At 53.0% G+C, this 22,995-nt stretch overlaps 1 protein-coding gene across 1 annotated transcript in view; it reads left to right on the forward strand.

The window, feature by feature from the left end:
• Positions 1-1,467: 1,467 nt before the first annotated feature.
• The window catches only part of NEURL1 (neuralized E3 ubiquitin protein ligase 1), a 79,900-nt gene continuing 58,372 nt past the window's right edge, over positions 1,468-22,995 (forward strand). The window contains exon 1 of the mRNA XM_075534323.1: positions 1,468-1,552. Within this exon, the coding sequence (XP_075390438.1) occupies positions 1,468-1,552 (85 nt within the window). The remainder of the gene's footprint in view (positions 1,553-22,995) is intronic.

Below are 22,995 nucleotides of genomic sequence, written 5' to 3' on the forward strand. Positions count from 1 at the left end.
CCAAGAAATATGTGTCCTTCTACCCCCATCTTGACTTGAAGTTCCCGTGTTACTATCACTCTGGTTAGGCGCGTCTGCTGGTTTGGGGTGATCTTAGCACAATGTTATATGGTCTGCTCCCTCTCCCCTCCTCTTGAAAACAGACCCCGACTGAGATGACGTCTCCCTGTTGAAGTGATTTGAAAAATGTACATATAAAGGGGGCCATATATGGCTGATGGTCACTAGGCAGGCTCGTTATCTCGTTGCTCGGGAGATGGGATTAGAAGATTGTATGCCCTGAGTACAGAAGCCTGCCTTTGTCCCGGTATTTACCCGCATAGTAGTGGACTGGCTGTCTTTGCCCTTGTGATTGACTAACTTCACGCAATATAATGGTTTGCACGTCCCTTCATGTCATGAGCTGTTTCATCGCTGTTTTTTTCAGGGATGCATAGTATTCCCTGGGTGTGTGTAGCAGCGTTTCTTTATCCATTCTTCTATTGATGGGCATGTGGGCTGCCTTGACCTCATCAGTCTTGACCTGGGCCTGGTGTTAGGAGATAGCAGTAAATTAGAGTTACCTGTGATGTCCCAGAGAATTCTACCTGCTTGCTCTGTTTCAATAACAAGTTGCAGAATCCTGGGAGAAGAATGGGTTCAACCCCTGGAGACCCCAATCCCCGCCTATCACCCGGCCTGGGGGTGGTGTGGGATGGGGTGGGGGTGGGGTGGTGTGTGTGTGTGTGTGTGTGTGTGTGTGTGTGTTTGTAGGGGGGTGCGTGAAGAACTTGTGGTGGCCTGGATCGCCGCGCGCCTCCGGGCCACATCTGGCCCAGCGGGCACGCGCGTGTCACCAAGACGCTCATTCAAAAGCGCAGCTGTCACCATAACAACCAGAACGAGGGAACCCAGGCGACGGCTCGGGGCTGGGTGGGGGGCCGGGGGGCGGGGGCGGTGGTTGCGCGTGGGACGCGGCAGGGGCGCGAGGCGTCGGCGGGGGGTCGGGGGACACACCAAAGACCGCTGGCGGGAGGGGGCCACGCACGTCGCCGCAGCGGCCGTCCCCGCGGGCGGGGAGCGAGCCTGCCGCCGGCCGCCGAGCCCCGGGCAGGCCGAGCCTCCGAGCGCCCTCCCGGACCCTGACTCTATGGCCCCGGGGGAGCGCGCCGGAGCGCCCGCGTCGCCCCCCACCAGCCCAAGTCCGAGCGCCGGCAGGAGAAAGCGGGGAGTCGGCGGGACCGCCCCCCGTCCCAGGGCCCACCCGGGAATGGGAACCAACTAGCCGCCTCCGAGAAGCACCGGCGCGGGCAGGACCCGCCGAGCCAAGCCGGCCCGAGAGCTCCGAAAGCAGCCGCCGCCGCCGGGCAGCGGCCCTCCCCCGGCGGCGCGCTCCGGCGCGCGCACTCACCTTCGCCCAGCCCCGCGGCAGCCGCCAGCCTCGCCTGCACCCCGCCAGTGCCGAACCCCCGCCTGGGGCCGGATGCCATGGGCAACAACCTCTCCAGCATCCCCTCTCTGCCCGGAGGAAACTCGAGCCGGGCGCCGCGGGGTCACCCCCAGATCGGCAAAGGTAAGCCGCGTCTGGAGGTCGGAAGGGCGCAGCTGGAGGACTGGGGCGCAGGTGCAGGGGCAGGTGGAGTGGCGGGGGAGGGAAGGGTCGGCAGGTGCCACCTGTTGTGTGGATTTGGAGACCAGAAACGCACCTCTGGCTTCGGAGGAGGGCTGAGGGTGGGGGGCTGCGGGCGCTGGGGGAAGAGAGGGGAGGATGGCATTCCGTGGGTCTGCGCAGCTCTCGCTGCCGACAGTGGGAACGTCACGTCACCCGGGTCCCCTCGGGCCAGGCCGTGGTGAGTCTAGGCTAGCGAGCCCTGGCGGGAAGGAAGGACACTCCCCCGGCCGCGAGGAGAGTGCTATCAATCGATCCCAGGTCCGGGATGGACAGCCAGACTGGAGGCACTAGTTGCCTTTCCAACGGGAGGTGTCTTGGAAATCCAGGCTTGACTGTCAGCAGCCCGGAGAGGGGTCGGGCTCCGGGGTCCTCTGCAGTGCTGACTTTGTGCACCCACCGAATCAGCGTGTTTTCCCTCTGACCCATAGGCCAAATGTCCAGCCGGCAGCCTAGAAAGAGGGGCTGGGCCCCTTGAAACACAGAGACATTTACTAGGAAGCTCTTTGCCCTCAAGTACCCTACCCCCTGAACCTTCAGGGGGCGTCCTAAGGCCAGCCTCGTGGCCATCCAACTTCTGCTATTTCTGACCTTTGAAAACACTGCCGGGTTTCCCAGGCCCTGGACCCAATGAGTCTTCTCAGGAAGTGGTTTTTCCATCATCGATGGAACCAGGGACACCTTGTACATTCCGATCTTTAAGAACATTGGGTAGGAAATCTCTGGGCCAGGCAGAGAAGTCCTTGGGCTTTCACAAAGAACAACCCATTTTGGTACATCCCCCCCTTGGCATCCCCCCTGGTTATGAGAAGGATCATAAAAGTGTCCTTTGACATAAAACATTTGAGTTAGTTAGTTTATTGTGTCAACCTGGCTGATAAACACATGTGGGATTAATTGAAGGGCTGAGGGATTAAATGGCCTGGTGAGTCTCGCCTTTCTGGTTCTCGGGTCTCTTGCTCTTTGATCATCGCACCAGTGTGCGGCTGCCTTGCTTGTTCTGTGCCTCAATTTGCAAGCTACACTACCTGTGGGACACCTAACCCATGGACTGTGTTGCTGTAATTTGTGGTTCCTTCAAGACCTGCTTCGCCACACAATTGGAATTTACATCTCTTGAGCTGGGGATTGTCAGACCCTGTCATCTGGCTGACTGTTGGTGACCTGCCTTGCTGTTTGCTGCCTGTGCCTGGATAGCCTGAATTGTTCTACAGAGGACTACCCGGTGGCCCTCAAGACTTGAAGGACTGCCAGTGTCTCACAACTATCTCACAGGAGTGAGTTGCACTGAGCCATTTGTACTGCTTTATAATTTAACTGTTTATTTCTTGTGTTTTATATCTACCTGTGTATATATCTATATATATAATTATTAGCAATCTGGTTTTGTCTCTCTAGAGAACCCTGTCTAACACAACATTCAAGTTTAGAAATAATTTTCACAAACACCTTTTCATGCGACCCCTTACCCTGCTCTGGATGCCTACCTTAGCTTAGTGAATCAGACCCACAGCGGAGAAGTAAATCTGGCTTCAGGTCTGCAAGAGGTAGAACGAGGCGGTAGACTCACCTCTTCTGGCTCAGACTTCTGGCTGCTCTTTCACTGGGCAGTGAAGCTTTTAAGACCCTGGGGAGAGGAGGAGGAGGACCACTTTCCAGCATCCTGATTCAACTCCTTCAGAAGTTCAGCTCAGGGAAGCCAGTGGACGTGCTGTCTTTCTGGAAATGTGTACGGTGCTGAAAAATAAAACAGCGTGGGTGGACCTTGTCATTTTACCTCCAGGAATTGATTCTAACGCAGTGGAGATCCAGGCAGATGCTTGTGCGCCAGGCTAGCATGTTCGGGGCAGTGCTGTGTGTACTAGGAAAACGACCTGGCTGCCCAGGAAGCAGGTTGCTTTTGGTGGAGGGCTGTGAAGTCATTAAGGTCAACTTTGGGATGAATATGTGGAAACTCGGGAAAACGCTCATGGCCCAATGACGGTGAGTGAGGCAAGCAGGGTACAGAATTGTATGGATCATACCATCTGATTTGTTAAAACAAAACAGACTCGAATACAAAACAAAACCACCACCACCACTGAAAGCAGCCAACAAGCCTGGAAGTTTCCCAAAGATTTTGTTTTTGTTTTTTTAAGTGAGCAATGGGCTCAGATAAGAGTCTTTTCTTTTGAAAAATTTGCCCTTTTTGGAAAACTTTATGCTCAGCAAGGAAGGATTACTTTTATACTCCGAAAGAAGCTATGCGCTGTTTGCCTGTGTGAAAGTGGTTGGCTGTTTCCAAGAATTGGCAATTGATTGTTGATGATTGAGGAACCCCTGGGCATCACCCACTTCCTACCTCCTCCCTTGCAAGTGAGAAGAATGAAGGAGGAGGGTGATGGGGAGAGCGATTTGCCCAAATTCCTGAGCAAGTCACTCAAGTAGCAAGGCCAGGCTCTGTCCTTCAGGGCCAGGGGTTAGCTGGGGGCCAGCCTGTTGACTGAACCTTTTAAGGTTCAAGTCTGCACCCGGAGGAGGCCCTGGCCCATCCTGCCCCGTGGGAAGCAGAGGAGGCCTCATTCATTGCTCTTCCTTGTATCTAAAGTTGGAGACTCTGGGGATTGTGGGTCTTCTTGACTGAGGTCTTTGGGAAGGGTCAGGAGAGGGTCTGAGGTCCTCTGACCTCCCCTATCTCCCCTCTGGCACCCTTCACAGATTGACCTGAGGAAGCCCTCTTACAAGGTCCCCCTAGTTTGTAGAGATCAGCTCTCCTTCTGTGGTTCTAAACGGTGGAGAGCTACCCTCAGGAATCTCCCTCCCATTGCCTGTCTCTCTTCAGGCTGGATTTACTTGGGTCAGCTCTCCCTTGTCCCACCACACCATACCCGGATGGCCATGGAAATTTTGATTCTTCTCTTTCTCGGCCTGGAATGCAGGACAGTGGTGTGTGGCTCTAAAGGCCCCTGTGAATACCCTCTCTTCTTCACTCAGGTCCTCTTCGCCTCTTCCTCCTCATTTCTAGGGACCCATCCCCCTCTCCTCAACCTTTCTAGCATCATCACCTCCTTCTGTAATTGTTTGTGTTGACTCCAAATTCCCATTTACGTGCATCAACATTGACCTAGAAGTCTTCTCGGACATGGCAGGGTCTCGGTGTTGACAGTTCCTAGCCGTGTGATTCTAAGATTGCTCATCTAGATTTCTGCTGGGACTGATTCTGTCCTCACCCAGAATTTAGCTGTGATTCTTATCAGCACCCATCCTGTAGAGGTGTGGGCAGAGGACAATTGTCTTGAGTTTCCACACCTTCTGTAACTGCGATCTCGATTGACCTCTTGCCATTTTACAACGGGAAGAGACCTGGCATAATAGGGTGCCTGGGACGAATAGGGGGTCCAAGATCAGTCCGTCTGTTAGGTTGTCATGAAATGGGGCTCAGCTGTCACCTCTTGGCTAGTAGACTTTGGTTTTCTTCCTGGAGACGCAGTGGCTGGTGATTCCCACCAGAGGCTGACCAGCGTTGGTCAAGAAGGGTTTAGGAAAGCGACTGTGACAGAGCTCTGGGTTCTAGGCACCAGTAGGCAGTTGGCAAAGAGCTGCTACATGCTTGGCTCGGGGTTGAAGGCTCACAGGCTAAAGATCTACTTGGAAAGGCAAGGCGAAAACATCCCAAGGTCCCCAGAGGAACAAATGCAATCAAGTTCTTGCTTGGACTGTTGAGAGCCCAGATGTGTGGATAAAGCTCAGGGGCGGTGGGGGGTGGGGGGGTTTGAGCTGGACGTGGAGAGGTCTGTGAGAATGAACAAATGGCAGGGGAGTCCTAGGGGAGCGGGAGGACAGGCAGCAAAGTCCTGGAGGTGAGAATGACGAAGTGTGTGTATATCTCCACAGAGAGGGGGTGACTGCAACAGAGTCCACGCTTCAGAGAAAAGCACAAAGAATAAAGACCTTTCCCCTTCCTCCGGCCTTGGCTGGGTGCCTGCTGGGTGCTGAGTGTCGAGGGGAAGGCTGCGTGGACCGCCTTTAAGGAGAGTCATCCCCAGTGGTCACCCATGGATGGGGAATTGGATGGGTCACCATCTCTCTCTCTCTCATGTGTGTGTTAAAATTCACAGAACACACACATCACCATTTCACAGCATACAAGTCAGTGGCACTTTAATTTTCACAGTGCTGGGCAGCCATCACCATTGCCCAGTTACAGCACATTTTTCTCACCCCCAAAGGAAACCTTCTAATCCTTAGCAGTCAGGTCAGTCCCCATTCGCTCTTTCCCCCAGCACCTGCAAGCCAGTCATCTAGTGTCTGTCTCCATGGAGTTACCAAGGAGCCCGGTGGTGCAATGGTTATACACTCGACAACTAGCAGAAAGGTTAGTGGTTTGAATCCCCCAGCAGCTCTGTGGAAGGAGGGACCCGTGGATCTGCTCCTATCAGGTCAGTCTGGGAAGCTCCCCGGGGCAGTTGTACTCTGTCCCCTAGAATCCAGCACCAGGACTCTCCTCTTGTGAGTGTGCTCCGAAAGTAAGGATCGAACATGTGGCCTTTTGTGTCTGGCTTCTTTTCCTGTGCCTGACACATTGAAGGTTTTTCCACGTTGTAGCGTGAGTCAGTACCTCCTCTCTTTCCGTGGCTGAGTAACACTCCATGCAGACCTACCACACGGTCTCTATCCATTCATCCGTTGAGGCAAACGGGGCCTGTTTTTGCCCTTTGCCTATTTTGATCCACGCTTCTGTGAACGTGACATTTGAATAAGCGTGTGTGGAGGTTTTTGTTTGAACACCTACTGTGTTAGTCCGGGTACACTAGAGAAACAAATTCATAGACCCTCATCTGTGTAAGAGAGAACTTTATATCAAAGAGCAATTATACATTAAGAAGACATCCCAGCCCAGTTCAGGTCAAGTTCATAAATCTGATATTAGCCCATTACCAGTCGATAAATTCTTCTTCAGGTTCACGTTGCATATGCAATGACACCGAATGCAGGAAGAAAGATCACAGGCCAGGGGGTGGAAAGTCTTGTGGATCCAGTGGTGGAGGAAGCCTCTCAGCACTGATGTAGGTCTCCATGTGGCTCCTCCAGCCCCAGGGCTCTGGCTTCATCAGCGTAGCACGTCTGGCTTGTCAGCAGGAAGACGAAGCAGAGAGTATGGCTGCCCTCCAGTGAGCTCTTTATCTCCTTCATGCCTCCAAATGAGGTCATCAAGCTGCGACCTGATTGACAGGCTAGACTCCACCCCTTCAAAAGTTGACAGGTGGTTATGTAACTACCACACCTAATTTCAGTTCTTTGGTGTATACCTAGGAGTGACCTCTTCTCTTTTGAAAGGGGGTGTTCTTGAAGCGGGCACTGCGGCAGGCCACTACTTGTGACAGACATAGACAACTGCCTGCCTCCAGTGTGATGACAGCCAGAGGCCTGTGGTTTTCAGTCTGTTTGCTGTGGTGGCTGTGGTGCCAGGCCAGGCTGAGGGAGGCGCTGCTAAGCTCAGCCTGCAGGGCCCCAATTGCTCTAAAGTGGCCTGGAGCGAATCACAGGTGTGAATTTGCAGAGTCGAAAGAGGGGGGTGGGTGTCCTCCTAGGACTAGGTCCTAGCCATTTACCTGCATTCACATTCTCACCGTCAGCTCCCTGATTTGTCTCTTTTCTCCTTAACCTCCCCCCACCCCACCCCCATACTGCCACAGTGGCTATCTGAATTGGCATTTCTGGTCATCCTCTAATGGCTGCTCCTCTTGACAACGGCCTTCCATGGCTTCATATGACTGCCACTGAATCAGGTATTGAAGGCCTCCATTCTGGGCCAACCCACAGATAAGCCTGTTGCTTCTGTCTGGGCTCCTTCTTAGTTGTCATGGCGCTTGCAAATGAGGCGAGCTCATTGGCTCTCCACCCACAGCGCTGCAGGGGGTGGGCTGAGACAGCCCCAGGCTGCCCCCTAGGCATCCAGCCAGTTAGCCCAATTTTACCTTTGAACGTGTTTTGTTCATCAGCATAGTAATATTTATAAGAGCTGCCACGTGTGGGGTGCTTACTGTGTGCCAAGTGCCACATGTAGATTACTTCCATTCGTGTCCTGTTGGCAACTGGCTGAGAGAGGGACTGCTGTCACCGTGCTGAGCTGGGGACAGAGGCGCCAAGAAGTGGAGTAACTTCGCACTTCATCATTGTGCCCGCTGTGTCCTGGGTTCAGCCTTCCATTGTGGGAAAGGCTGGGAGGAGCACTCTCCTGAGGAAGAAAAGGTTATACTCTGGAGTTCTTAGGTTTTTAAAAAAATTCTTATTTTGGTGAAACTATCCAGAGCCAGACACATCCCCATTCAACCATTTCTATGTGTACAGAAGTTACCTTTTCATGGTGTGTCATCATTCTTGCTGTTTCCTCCCCAATATTTGCTTTCGGGGTCTTGCTGCTTCTTTCTTCAGTCAGCCGGAGGTCCAAGAGGACTGGGCTCAAGTGTGGCATTCTGAGCCCCCTTGCTCCTTACACAACCGCCTGCAAGGTTTTAAACCAAATGGACCCTTTCGAGGAAATGTCTGTTCCTGTGATCAATGGTTCTCAAAATGAGGTCTTTCCACCAGCTCCATCAATGTCAGCTAGTGTGTCTAAAATGTAGATTTCCAGCACCCCGCCCCCCGCGGCCCCAGTGCAGACCCATTGATTGGGTTTCTCGGGGATGAAGCTCCCACTTCTACAGGTTTAACAAGTTTCCCAGAGGTCACTCCGTCGGACCTCAAGGACTGAGAACCATTGAGCGAGTGGGGCCTCGGAACAGTCTCACCTGTGGGTGGATGGGGTGCAATTGTTAGGCAGATAAGTGCAGGGTTGGGAATGTCCATTAACGCATGCCCAGAGAGCCCAGCACGAGAACAAAGGGCCACGCTGCACATGCTCAGAGGCCCAAGGCATTGTAGAGTACAGTTAGAAGGGCAGCGTCATGAGGGCCATGACCACAGAGGCCTGGGGACAAGAACAGAAGAACGGAAGAGCTGCTGCCCTTCCCTAGAACGTGGGCGCCCCAGTGGGGCGAGTAACAGGTCAGCTTTGCTGGGAGACTGAGAGCAGATGTCCCAGGGCCGAGGTGCTAGGCTGAGGAAGCTCGTCTTCATCCTGCGGGCAGTGGGAGCGTGGATGGCTTTTGAACAGAGGAGCGGAGTGATTTTATGGCTGTGGCAGCGGCATATAGGCAGAGAGGAGAAACTGAGGCATCTTGAGCTGCTGAATGTCAGGTGAAGGCAGCAGAGCTCTGTCCTGGGGGGCTGGCAGGGGGACAGCCAAGCTGACTGCCCCGTCCAGGGGTTCTGTGCAAAGACGCTGGAGGCATTTCTGACCCTTAGCTGTGGCCTTTAGGACCACTGCTTACCAGTGAAAAGGAATTTCTAAGCAGCCCAAGTGCCCATGCTGCCTACTATGCTAGGGACACTCACGTAGCTACTTCATTCCGTCTCCCAATAGCCCTGCAAAGTAGGCATTGCTGTTCTCAGGCCACGGACCGCAATCCAGATTAAGTTGGAATGGCAAGATTTAGGATTTCAATCTGTGACACTAGAGCCCACCGGGGGGATTTTCTGCACCTTGGGGACTTTCCCTGGGCAGGGGTGTCGAAGGATATGCCCATTTTTTAAGATGTGCACCCCGAGCTTTGGCTCTAATTCATGGAGCTGAAACTGAAACAGGGTGGCCGGAGGAAGTAAGAGAAAGAAGAAAGAGTGGAGAGGAAGGAAGGCAGGAACTGGGTACTGCCCAGGGGTGCCAGGGCTGCCCCTCCACCCCCGACATGCCAGCTGCCCGGTCTCTTTCCTGCTGGTCTGTGACAGCCTCATTCTTGGACCTCCACACCCAGGGGCTAGAGGCTGAGGGGCTGCTTCTCTCTGCGCCGGTTGCTTTGGCAACCCTGGGCAGGATGCAAGTGGTCTCCTTGGTAACGCCTGGGAAACCTGCCTGCAGAGATGGAGGGAAGAGAACTGGCCGGTGGTCAGGTTGGGTGGCACAGGCCAACCACGGAGACAATGATCAGGCCCTACTGGAGGCCCAAGCTTGCCTCACAGCCAGGGCTGCCTACTGGCCACCCCCCGCCTAGTAAGCCATAGTCTAGAGGGCCTGTGGGGCTGGGGACCTGCCTGGCCAGATGCATGGTCCAGACCAGAGGAGCCAATGGACCATCCCAGCAAGTGGGAGGGAGTGGGGGTGGGGAGACAGCATCCTAGCTTCTGGCTGACAGATCTAGCTCCTGGGTTTATTAAAAGATGCTTATCAGGGGTCATTACCCAGATCCTGCTGCTTCAGGAAATGAGCAGGTGCTGAGCCCTGTAGGGGGCGGAGCCAGGATCAAGGGCTAAGAGAGGGGGAGGAGGGAATCCACATGAGTCACTGGCAGGCAGGTGGGAGGCCGGGGCTGGCTCTCTGCTAATGCCAAGCTTCTGGCTCTGGGCTTGGGGAGCTGAAGTTCTCTAAGGGGGAGAGTTGGGAGAGGGTGAAAGGAGGGGGTGGGAGAACTCATTCTGTTGATTAGCAAATACCTAAGGATCCACTGATCATCATCCAGTGGCCAAACTCTCTCTCACCCAAGAGGCTTATCCTCCACCAGAGGAGGCATCTGAGAACAAAACGACTAGATCCAAAAGGCCAGCTGTTCTAGAAACACCAGCCAGATCCTCCAGAGGAAAGATGGGACTTTCTACTCCCGTGAACAGTTGCAGTCTTGGAAACTCACAGGGGCGGTTCTATCCCATCGTCCTATGGGGTTGCTGTGATTCGGCATCGACTCGACGGCAGTGAGTTTGTTTGAGTTTGAACATGCTATGAGTAGGCTCTCTGGTGGCAAAGTGGTTACGAGTTGAGCCATAAGGTCCAAGGTTCGAAACCACGAGCCGCTCCATGGGAGAAAGACAGGGCTTTCTACTCCCATTATAGTCTGGAAACTCACAGGGGCAGTCCTACCTAGTTGGCAGTGAATAGTGAATAACATGCTATGTATCAGAGCCTGGACTGAATGGTTTATACCTACATCCCCTTTAATTTTTACAACTGTTTAATATCCCCATTTGACAGATGACTAAATTGAGGTTTAGAAAGGTGAAGCTACATGGACAAAGCCACCTACCTGGTAGCATGGGGCTGATTTACTAGCCAAGATCGCTCTCACTTTGACACTACTGCTCTTGTCTTTAGTAAATAAACTTTTAAAATTTTAGAATAGTTTCTTACTGACAGAATTCTTTAAAAAGTAATACAGAAAGCCTCTGTAGATCCCATACCTAGTTTCCCTTCTTATTTATATCTTTCATCTGTATAAACCAGTGGTTCTCAACCTGTGGGTCGAATAACCCTTCCACGGGGGTCACCTAAGACCAACAGAAAACACATATTTTGATGGTCTTAGGAACTGAGACACCGCTCCTCTATCCGTCTCCAGATGGGTCCACCTACATACAAGTGCCCGCCGTGAAGACTACACCATGCTTCCTGACAAAATTTCATTTATTTGTCATTAGAAATAAATATTTCACAATATATAATTACATATTGTGATTTGTTTTTGTGATGAATCACTATGCTTTCATTATGTTCAATTTGTAACAATGAAAATAGATCCTGCCTATTGGGTATTTACATGACGATTCATAACAGTAGCAAAATGACAGTTACAAAGTAGCAACAAAAATAATTTTAAGGTTGGGGGTCGCCACAACATGAGGAACTGTATTAAAGGGTTGAAGCATTAGGAAGGTTGAGAGCCACTGGTACAGACCATTTGTGACAACGAATTAAAAACGCTTTATTGTTAACTAATGTCTGGTGGCACTGTTGGGGAAGCGTTGGACTGCTAACCTCAAGGTCAGTGGTTCAAACCCACTTTCTGCTCCACAGGAGAAAGGTGAGGCTTTTGCTCCCATGAAGATTTACAGGTATGGGAACCCAGTGCAGGGTCTCTCTGAGTCAGGACAGACGTGGTGGCTGTGGGTGACAGTTTACATTCCCTCGATTTTCTCCTATGTCCTTTTTCCTGTCCGAGACCCTCTCCAGGACACCACGTGACCGCCAGTTGTCATGACTCATTTTCTTGTTGGCAGCGGCCACTTCTTGGACCGGACTTGTTTTTGATGACCGTGGCTGATGTGAAAAGCAATGGTCAGATTTCCCCCCCAATTTTACTTTTCTTCTTCTTTTAAAAGCTACTCAGATCACTATTTAAGTTTGAGGGATAAGGAATCTAGAAAGATTTTTTCCCCTAAAGAAATATTCTCTCTCTATATCTATCTATAGATATAGATAGATATAGTGGTAGTTACATAAGCTGGTGCCAACTTGAGGCTATTAAGAATGAAGGGGTGGAGTTTAGCCTGTCAACCAGGTCTCAGCTTGATGACCTCATTTGGAGCCACTAAGGAGATATATAGTTCATGAGGTGGGACACACACTTACTCCCTGCAAGACAATCCTGTTGACAAGCCACATGGAGGTAGGCTGATGGCAGCCAGAGCCTTGGAGCTGGAGGAGCCATGTGGAGACCCACTCCAGTGCTGAGATGCTTACACGGCCACTGGATCCACAGGACTTTCTACCCATTGGCCTGTGATCTTCCTGCAGTCTACACCATTGCATGTGTTTCATGAATCTGAAGAGGAATTTATAGACTGGTATCAGACTTATGGACTCGATCTGGACTGGGCTGGGATATTTTCTCAAGATTCAAACGCTCTTGTAGGTAAAGCTCTTTCTTATACACTTATGAGTGTCTATGAATTCGTTTCTCTAGTCTACCCAGACTAACATATATTTACACAGCCCACCCTCAAGAAATGAAATTGATAACAGTATCCTGTTCAACCCTCCATATATGTGATTCTTCCTCCCCCTTCCTTCCCCCTCCTAAGTAACCCTTCCCCCCAACATCTTGCCCCCGTCCCTGGTCTCCTCATAGACATCCAAGTCTTATCTATTGGCATATAAACCAAGTTTCTGTTTCTTTGTTTTACCTTATAACAATGGTGTTCATAAATATTTATCTCTACAAGACTGAGTTTGGAAAATACAGTGTTCTCTTGCTGTGACCCCTCCTGGAGGCGTTTAAGGCGCTGTCATTGGTGTTGATGATGCAGGCTCTTGCAGTGTGTGCATCTGAATGTTAGTGCGATGATCAGATAGTTTGTAGACTCTTCCTCAACTCGGGATTTTCCCGATGATGCTTTCCTCGTGCCTGGATTGGGCGGCGGGCTGTGGGGAGGAAGATCACTGAGGAAACTTGCAAGTCTCACCTCGGCATACCAAGGACCCTGGCCAGCGACATGATATCCAGGTTGGTTTTGACCTTGAGCACCTGGGTTTCTTCATCATGAAGTTCTGCTTCTCCCCACTGCTCTTTGGAGGCAGGCTGCCATGTGCAGCCCACACGTCAGGGGCTCCACCTCCTTGCTCTGCTCTACTGCTTCTTTCACGACTTAGAAACTTGACCTGTCTTGGAGGGTGAGACAGAGGTTTTCCTAGGGAGCGACTTGAAGATGAGGAGAGGCGGCCTTCTCCAGGAGTGCTGCTGGCATGGTGGGTAAGAAGCTCTTCATTTAGCACCCTGGCCCCTGCCTAGGAAGGGACCTCGCCCCCAGATGTCTTCACTCAAAGTAGCACCACCCCATTCTCATTAAAAGCACTTCCCTCAGTTGAGCACACTGGGCTGGTCATGGAAGCCAGGTGCTCCTGGGAGAGGGACCAGCACAAAGCAGGCCCCCCACCCCTCACACCTGGGCCTGAGGCCAATGCTCACGGCTGGTTCCAGGGCTGCTGAAGTGCTACGTCCAGGCCAGTGTCCTCCCTGCCCGCTTGGCCAAGGAACTGTCACCAGAAAATCATTAAGCAATCACAACCTGTCCTCTCACAGGCCCCCACTCCCCCTTCTGTCCTAGGATGAAAATCTCCTTCACAAAGGCTGCCTGTGCAGGGAGCTGGGCGGATGGGGAGAGCGGAGCAGGGAGGAAAGGAGGGCATGAGGGGGTACCGTATATACTCGAGTATAAGCTGAGTTTTTTCAGCACATTTTTTAATGCTGCAAAAACCCCCTAGTTTTTTGTGGTAACATTAGGTGCCAACGGCTTATACTGGAGTATGTACGGTCTATCCTCTGACTCACCTGGATGGCCTTCTTTGGACCGGTGGCCCCCAAGCATGCCATCTTCATGGCCAGAGGTGGTGGTGGCTTCTTCCCCCCACCCCACCCCCGCCGCCCCCAGGGAAAGAGAGAGCACAGGTGGGGTGGTGGCAGTGCTCTGCGGTCCAACTCTCACCATCTTCATCTTTCCTCTGGGTTCACCCAGTCTCTGCCTGCCAGCTATTGAGAGGTTGATGTTGTCTACGGCGATGGGCAAGCCTATGGCATGCCTGTCCAAGTGGAGGGTGTCCAGGTGCCCTGGGGATGGTGGGAGGAGGCAATTCGCTCAGTCACAAGGGAGCTCCAGCTGGCTCCTTTCATGTGTTGGTACCTACTCCGGGCCAGGCCCACAGAACTCGGGGGGTAGAGCTAGGCATGCGCTCTGGTTTGGTGCTCAAGGTACCCATATCCCCACTTGGTTCAACTCAGATGTTGGTCTGTGTTGGCAGAAGGCTCTGGAACGCGTGTCCTTTCCTATGTCTTTTCTTCTTCTTCCCAGCAGACATTCCTTTGTGCACCTTCTTTTGAGGGGACAAGGACTGACCGGGGGTCGGGTGTGTTTGTCATGGGGCGGCAGGACTAGTGGCCACTGACTCAGAATGTCAGCCTTGAACTAGGCCTATGGTTTTGCCCTTCCTCTCTTCTCATCCCAGGTGACCCCGCATCCCAGGGAGGGAATGAGCTTACCCAGGTCTTCCGAGGTTGGATCAGCTGGTGGTGGGACAGACAGTCAGCCTTGCAGGATGGCGCATCCAGAATCCTTGGGAGGGAGGTGGTGTGGTGCCTGCCTGCTAGGGGAGTCACTGAAGAGCTGTCACCAGAAGAAGGACGACATGTCTAGGTGTCTGGTGCATGGAGAATGGACTGTGAAGGCAAGAGGGTGGCAGGGAAGCCCAGGCTGGAGGCCACCACAGTCCTCCAGGCCAGGGCATGGCAGTGGACAGGGAGACACGAGGAGGTACTTCAGAAGGTTGGCTTGATGGATGTGGTGACCATGTGGGGGAGGGGGTGCTTGCTTTGCTGTTTCTCTGAGCATTCCGCCCTGGGGACAGTGGCTAGTGCCTAGGTGCTTGATCTGGAAGAACCTTGAGGCACTGGGAGGCTGAATCTAAGGGAGGCCAAGAACACACGTGGTGATGCATGGGGCTCTTTTGGGAAGCTGTGTCCCAGCCAAGGCCATGAGGCCTGAAAACCAGGATGAGGGACAGGTGAGTAGGGCCAGGCCAGCCCTGGTCTGACTTCATCTCCCCCTCACCCCCCCCAGGATACCATCAATAATTAATGTCCCCTTGCCGGTCTCAGGTGGCTCCCAGAGGGCAGAAGCGTGTGCGCCTGGTTCTGGGCAGGCCCCTGAGTGAGGTGCTCTGGCCCTGACCTGACCCAGTTGTCTCAGGCCTCCCCATCCCGGCTCGGGTGCCAGCTCCCTGAGCCTGCATACCCAAGCCCTGAGTGGTTGCTGTTAATCAGCCTGGCAGAAGGTTCTGGAGCCTTGGGAGGCTGGCTTCCCAGAGTCGGGATCAAAACTTCAATGCTGGACCCTGGGGCCCCGTGCGGATTAAACTATCACACTGTTCCAGGCCAGGGAGGGGGCGGGGAGGGGGCGCGTCGGAATGGATGAATGTATCAGAACAGAACATGGAAAACGTACCTCAGTGGTGAAGGTGGCGGGTCAGAGCGGGCCGAGAAGAGAAAGAGCTATTTGTCTGCCCGGAGGGTGGGGACTTCACACAGGACTGCGTGCCTCCTCTGAAGTCCCTGGATGGTGTAAGCACCCTGCTGCGATGCCAAAGATCGGTAGTTCAAACACGCCCAGAGACACCTGGGAAGAAAGCTTCTGATGGGTCACACAGCCTTGAAAGGCCTGTGGAGTGGGTTATCCTATACACCTGGCGGGGGGTGGGGGTGGGGTGGGCGGGGGCAGGCATGTGCCAGGTTCATTCTTGGAGGCCAGATTTCCACTCCAGGGATGAGGATTTGTGATCTCGGCTGAGACTTGCGTCTTTGGGTCCATTTTGGGGTCCAGTCTTCTAGGACTGGAGTTGAGGTTCCATTCCTGGACAGGTGACTTGATTTTTTTTTTTCCCCTCTGGAGTACATGATTTATTCTCTAAGGAAAAGCAGGATCGGTTTCGGTCCCACTCTCCCTTTTACCGTAACCTTCTCACTGGGACTTGATTTTTAAGGTGGGACCCTCTTTCTTTTCCAGAGCCCACCACTAGAGGAATGAGCCAATTGAGTCTTTTTTTTAAAAAAAATCATTTTACTGCGGCCTCATACAACTCTTATCACAATCCTTATATACATCAATTGTGTAAAGCACATTTGTACATTCGTTGCCCTCATCATTCTCAAAACACTTGCTCCCCACTTAAGCCTTTGGCATCAGCTCCTCATTTTTCCCCCTCCCTACCTGATCCCCTCCCTCATGAGCCCTTGATAATTTATAAATTATTTTATCATATCTGACATTGTCCGACATCTCCCTTCACCCACTTTTCTGTTGTCTGTCCCCCAGAGAGGAGGTTATATGTAGATCCCTTTAATCAGTTCCCCCTTTCCACTCCACCCTCCCTCTATCCTCCCGGTATCGCCACTCTCACCACTGGTCCTGAAGGGATCATCGGCCCTGGATTCCCTGTGTTTCCAGTTCCTATCTGTACCAGTGTACACCCTCTGGTCTAGCCAGATTTGTAAGGTACAATTGGGATCATGATAGTGGTGGTGGGTAGGAAGCTTTTAGGAACTAGAGGAAAGTTGTATGTTTTGTCGTTGCTACACTGCACCCTGACTGGTTCGTCTCCTCCCCGGAGCCAAAAGAGTCTTGTGGGCTGACAGCACACCAGGGAGAACCAGGGGCCAGCCTTTACCACGGATACATTGTTTGGCATCTATCTATCTCCAGAGCCAAGCCTGGGCTAGAGAGGGGTGGTAACATGCAAAGCACCTTCTGCATTCGCGTGTTCCCCCTAAGAGGACACTGGTGGTGGGCTCCAGGAGCTTTAGCGGCCATTGCCCCCTCGGTGAATGAAATCCAAGGTGACAGCATTCAAGATGCCCCAGGCATTGCCAGCATGGGCCAATTAGCGCCAATTGGATCTTAATTCGTGCTGAGAGGCTCCTGGGGAGAGGGCGGTGCAGCACACTGAGCAAGGGGTGTTCAACCTGGAGCCTTGGTGGCAGGCCAGCTCCCACGTTGCCCCGTGAGAGGTCCAGATGTGATGTAAAGATGTACAACCCTCTCCCCGACTCCGGTGCTCCGCGGAGTGCCTTCCCAGAGGGGTCCTCTCATCCTCTGGCCCCGGGCTGGGAAAGGTCTTTGTTTATCCAAAGCCAGCCACCCACTCCCCTCGCCCATCCCATCCAGCCAAAGCCGGAGGACAAGATGATTCTAGTCCAATTGTCCCGAGAGCTGTCACTTTGTGGGGCCCTTCATACCTCTTCCATCTCGTGTCTCACGCAAGATTTGTGGAGACGCCAGTCTTGACCCTGCTTCTTGGAAGCCTGAGGCTTCCTGAGGCGGACATTTGAGGGGGGGCACCCATAATGTTCCCTGTGGCTACTTGCCCGGCCGGGCCTGTGAATCTTGACGGGAGTCTCCCTACTTACCTGCCGTGAGGCCCCTTCTGCCTCTGCTGCAGGTGGCCTTCCCTGGCTCAGAGTTCTTCCTCTTTCTGCCCGAGGTGGGGTGGCATGGAAGGCGGAGCTGTCAGCATGAGGGCTTGTGGAATGTGGGTTCCAGGCCCGGGGGGCGGTTCAGTGGTCCAGAGGAAACCCTTCGCTGGTGCAGAGTGCTGGCCCTTGGTCTCTGCAGGAAAGTTTCCTCCACTAGCAAGACTCTTGCAGGGATGGAAGGAAGGATGACTCTGTCTGGATCTGCCTCCCTTCACCCCTCCCTGCTGCCAGGCCAAGATGTGTGGGGAGCTGGGGACTTCTGGAGGTCCCCCTGAACTCTGGACACCCAACGTAGACACCGAATTCTGCTGCAAACCAGCAGGTCCCTGATATTGCCCAAAGGAGTCTGGGGGGACCTGGAGCCGTCAGAGGCATCTGGGTACAAGGGAGAGGAAAGGCCACAAGGCAGAAGGCACGGAGGTGACAGCCCTGGCTTCAGAGTTGGAGTTGGTCTTTGCTGCCTGTGTCACCATGGACTGGAACCTTATTTGAGATGTACCTGCCTAGTGGGAGACACATTATAGCCACAGCTCTTTTTGTCATCAGGTCAGCGGGGGTGCCCCGTGGGAGACCAGGGTTCGATTCCTGCAGACGCACGGATGCATTGGCACCACCCGTCGGGAAACGTGTCCGTTGCTAATGCTGAACAGCTTGGCGCAGAGCTTCCAGATGAAGCAGAGTAGGAAGAACAGCCTGGTGATCCACTTCCTAAAAACCCAGCCAACAAAAGCCCCAGGGACCACAAGGATCTGCTCCTAGTTTGCATGGGGTCACCCAGGATCAGGGCCGATTCTAGGGCAGCTCACATGACAACACTGCTGTCATCGTTAGGATCAACCTTCATCACGTCTCAGCTTAGACATCCCTTCCTCCCACAAGCCTTCCCTGCAAGCCCCCACCTGACACCCACCTCCGACCCAGGCTGGGTCGGACGCCTCAGCTGTATTCTCTGGCAAGTGCCCATGCCTCTGGTCCTCACGTGTCTGTATCACCCTGCGATCACAGCGGAAAGAGACGATGCCCATGTAATGGACGGACGGAGGGCAGGTGCTCGAGCAGGGGTCACCTTTGTGAGAACGCTGGCGGCCAGCCAAGCTTCAAGCTTCTCTGTTTGGTAAATAATTAAATTCTTATCTCAGGCTTGCCGTGTCCACCCTGTGGGAGGCCGGCGGGGCGGCCAGGGTGCAGTGTTGCTCAGGACGTGGTTGGTTCCCCTTTTCTCCCCCCTTTCCTCCCTCTGGGCCTCCTGGTACTGGGACAGGGGGGCAATAAGGAGCCCTCTGGGAGCTTTCTGTTCTGGGCTAGTCTCCCTTTCCCTGTTTGTGTCTCCTTTGGTCTTTGTCTCTTGTCTGTCCCTCTTGTCCTCCTCTCCTTCCCCCCCTCCCTGCCCCCCCGCCTTTCCCTCCCTTTTTCTCCTCTTTCTCCCTGCATTCCATCGTGGTTTCTCACTGTGAGTTCCCGAAGACACCAAGGGCCACCTGCCCTTCTCCATCTATGCCCTCAGGCATGTGCCCCTCACACCACTGTCCCCCTGAGTCCACCACTCACAGCTACCTGCTGCCGTCCTTGGCCTTCCCCTTTGGCCCCTCTGAACTCCGCTCACCTCCTCAATGGCCCTGTGCTCAACAGAGCGTGTCGGGGGCTCGGGGCTCCGACCTCGTCCAGCGCCCCAGACACAGTCACTTTTTCATTTTTAGTGCTTAATACCAGGAATGTGAAGGTCTGTTTAATCTTGTCCAGTTAACATAAACCAGCCGGAACCGGCTGTGGTGGGGAACTTTGCTGTAAGTTCCCTTATTTGGAGTGAAATTCATTGTTTTTCAATGGAAGGCAGTGGGGGGCTTCAGGGCAGCCCGGTTGGGCCCCCTCTCCCGCCTCCCCAGAATGCAGCCTGGCTGGCCACTCCATGGTCACCAAGGTGTCAGCGGAACGAAAGCTGACCCTGGGGTACTCCTGCCAGGTTAAGACTGGGGACAGGATGCCATTCCCACCCAGAGCCTCTGGGATGCAGTGTCTGAGGACAGGGTACCCCACTCTGTCTTTTCACAAAGGAGAAAACTGAGAGTCCCCGGGTTAGCTGAAGTTTACGGTGGGGCTAGGGCCGGGACTCCTGGTTCCCCAGCTCACGACTACTGGGCCAGGTGCTGGGGCACTTCCGGCCTGGAAGCGAGTGGGCAGAGGGTGGTGGCGAATGGGTGCTGATGAAGTTGGTGGACATGTCCTGCAGTCCGTGCCCTATGGGCTTCTGGGGCGGGAGTCAGGGAATGGGGCACAGGGGAAAGGGAAGGGGAGGGAGGAAAGGGGTGGGGCTTCCAGACCCTTTTCAGGCTTGGGTTTCCCCACCTGTCCTAGAGCTCTGCCCTGTACCTGTGTCCCTCACAGGGGGCGGGCACCTCGGGCGCCACAGCAGAACCGAGGTCAGAGGGTGTATGTTAAGGGTGGTGGGAAGGTTACTGTCCCTCCATGCATCCAAGTCCCCTTCTGCCCCAGCTGGGGCCGTTGGCCCTGGGTGTCTCCTCTCTCAAGAACCCCAAGTCTTCAGGCCCAGGTCCCCTCAGAGCAGGATGCTTGTTTGGGGTGAGATTCTTCCTGTTCAGACTCCCAGAGCACTGGGGGTTGAAGGAGAATGTCCAGGCATCACCGTGGCCTTGTGGCAAGAGCCTGGGCTTTAGAAGCAGAACTTGACTCTAGCGACTATTGAACAGGGGGTGGGGCTTCAGAACTTGGGGCTCTGGTTCCTGAGCGTGGCAAGTGTTGGTGCAAGGATGACACAAAATAGTGTGTCCATGGCCCCACTATGAGACATGATGCCCCTCAGTGACCAAGGGCGATACAGAGGGCAGCACCGGAGACACAGTGTGTGAACTGCACCTGACCTGATCCCCCACACCGAGGCAAAGCACTGGGGGAGTGCAGCGGAACAGCAAAGGAATGGAGCGGCAAGGTCTCCAGGGAATGCTGAAAGTGGACTTTGGGGCCAGGGCGTGGTGCCCTAACAGACTGGACTGGAAAACGCTCCTAAGGGCCAACAAACGATCCTTGAACTAACTACAAGCTTTTCTTTCTTGATATGTTTTGTTTTGTTCTTTGTCAGTGGTTTGTTGTTGTTGTTTTGTTGTCTGGTTGTATACTGTTGCTTTGTTTTCCTCTGTCTTGTTTTCGTGCATGTTATTGTCTCCACAGGTCTGTCTAAATAAGACAGGCTGGATGAACTATCTGGATGAAAACAACGGGACCAACAGTTCCGGGGGGACTTGGGATAGGGGGAGGTGGGGGGTAAGGAAGTGGTGTTAACAAACACAGGGACAAGGGAACAACATGGGACCCAAAATGGTAGTGAGGGGGGAGTGGCAGGCCTGGTGGGGAATGATCAAGGGTAAGGTTATGTAAAGAAGAGGTATAGCTGTAACCCAGGTGGGGATGGATCATGGTAGTAGGGCAGGAGGAAAGTCAAGGGAGATGGAGAAAAGAGCTAGGAGTCAAAGGGCATTTATAGAGGTCTAGACAAAGACATGCACATGCAAATATATATAGGAGGATGGGGAAATAGATCTATGTATCTATATTTATCGGTTTAGTATTAAGGTGGTAGAAGGACCTTGGGCCTCTACTCAAGCACTCCCTCAATCCATGAATACTTTCTTTTATTAAATTGGCACTCTACGATGCTCACCCTCCCAACACAACTGCTGAAGCCAAAGCGGGTGAACAAGTAAATGTGGTGAAGAAAGCTGATGGTGCCCGGCTATCAAAAGAGATAGTGTCTGGGGTCTTAAAGGCTTGAAGATAAACAAGCGGCCATTTAGCTCAGAAGCAACAAAGCCCACATGGAACACACCAGTCTGTGTGATCACGTGGTCCCGAAGGGATCAGTTATCAGGCATCAAAGAACAAAAAATCATATCATTGGCTGCACACCTCCATGATACGATTGCCGAAGACAAATGGGTACATAAGCAAATGTGGCGAAGAAAGCTGATGGTGCCCGACTATCAAAAGAATAGTGTCTGGAGTCTTAAGGGCTTGAAAGTGAACAAGCGGCCATCTAGCTCAGAAGCAATAAAGCCCACATGGAAGAAGCACACCAGTCTGTGCGATCACGAGGTGCCAAAGGGACCAGGTATAAGGCATCATGCAATATATATATATATATATATATATATATATATATATACATATATATATATATATATATATATATACCATAGTGAATGAAGGGGGAAGTGCAGAGTGGAGACCCAAAGCCCATTTGTCGGCCACTGGAGATCCCCTCACAGGGCACAGGGAATCCAGGGTGGATGATACCTTCAGGACCAGGGGTGTGAGGGTCGATACTGGGAGAGTGGAGGGTGAGTGGGTTGGAAAGGGGGAACCAATTTCAAGGATCCACATGTGACCTCCTCCCTGGGAGACGGACGGCAGAGAAGGGGGGGAAGGGAGACTCCGGATAGGGAAAGATATGACAAAATAACAATTTATAAATTATCAAGGGCTCATGAGGGAGGGGAAGCGGGGAGGGAGGGGAAAAAAAAGAGGACCTGATGCAAAGGGCTTAAGTGGAGAGCAAATGCTTTGAAAATGATTAGGGCAAAGAATGTACGGATGTGCTTTATACAATTGATGTATGTATATGTATGAACCCCTAATAAAATAAAAAAACAAAATAGTGTATGAACCCCTAATAAAATAAAAAACAAAATAGTGTGTCCAGGATGCAGTGTCCACGACCCAGGTTGGGGTTGAGCAGGACAGGAATCTTACATAGCCACCTCCCCCCATCCCACTACCCCCAGAGCCAGGGCATGGCTGCCCAGGTATGACTCCAGCTCTTGGTTGCCCAGGCCAACTTTGGAGTGCTCTCTGGTCCAACTTCCTCAGCTCTTTTCCAGCTTCCGACAAGAGAAACAGCAACTGTGTATGTAGTCCTTTTGGCTAGGGGAATAGCACACCAAACTCCCTGCCATCGGGTCCATTCTGACTCCTGGTGACCCTACCACAGGACAGGAGGGGACTGCCCCTGAGGGTTTCTGGGTCTGTACCTCTTTCCAAGACCAGAAAGCGTCCTCTTTCTCTCTTGGAGTGGTTGATGTTCGTGGACTTTGTGGTGAGCAGCCCGTGTCACCCACAGCACACCTGGGCTTCTAGAGGAAGTTTCCTGTTGAACATCCTTAAAAACAAAACAAAACAAAAAAGCTCTGAGCTTCAAGCTAATAGAATTTCAAATTCTCAATGCTGCTAACCCAACACCCCACCCCTCACCCCCAATGCTTCAGGGCAACCCTCACCATCTCCCCCTCCAATCCTCATCTGATGCCATCAGCAACCCCCCAGTCACCCAGAAACCTGGACACCAGCCTCGCTTATTGCCTCAGAGACGGCACAGCTGGACCACAGGAAGCCGGAACTGTCCACGGTCGGATTGCTGAGGCTGGCGAAGGGAAAAAGGGACGTTAGGGAGCGCGGGTCTGAGACGCCCTTACGAGAAAGGGCGCTGGGGACTGGCCTGGTTTACTCTGAAGATTCCATACCCTGCCCTGTTTAATG

Source organism: Tenrec ecaudatus, chromosome 16, assembly GCF_050624435.1.
Source record: "Tenrec ecaudatus isolate mTenEca1 chromosome 16, mTenEca1.hap1, whole genome shotgun sequence".
In the NCBI taxonomy this organism is placed as follows: domain Eukaryota; kingdom Metazoa; phylum Chordata; class Mammalia; order Afrosoricida; family Tenrecidae; genus Tenrec; species Tenrec ecaudatus.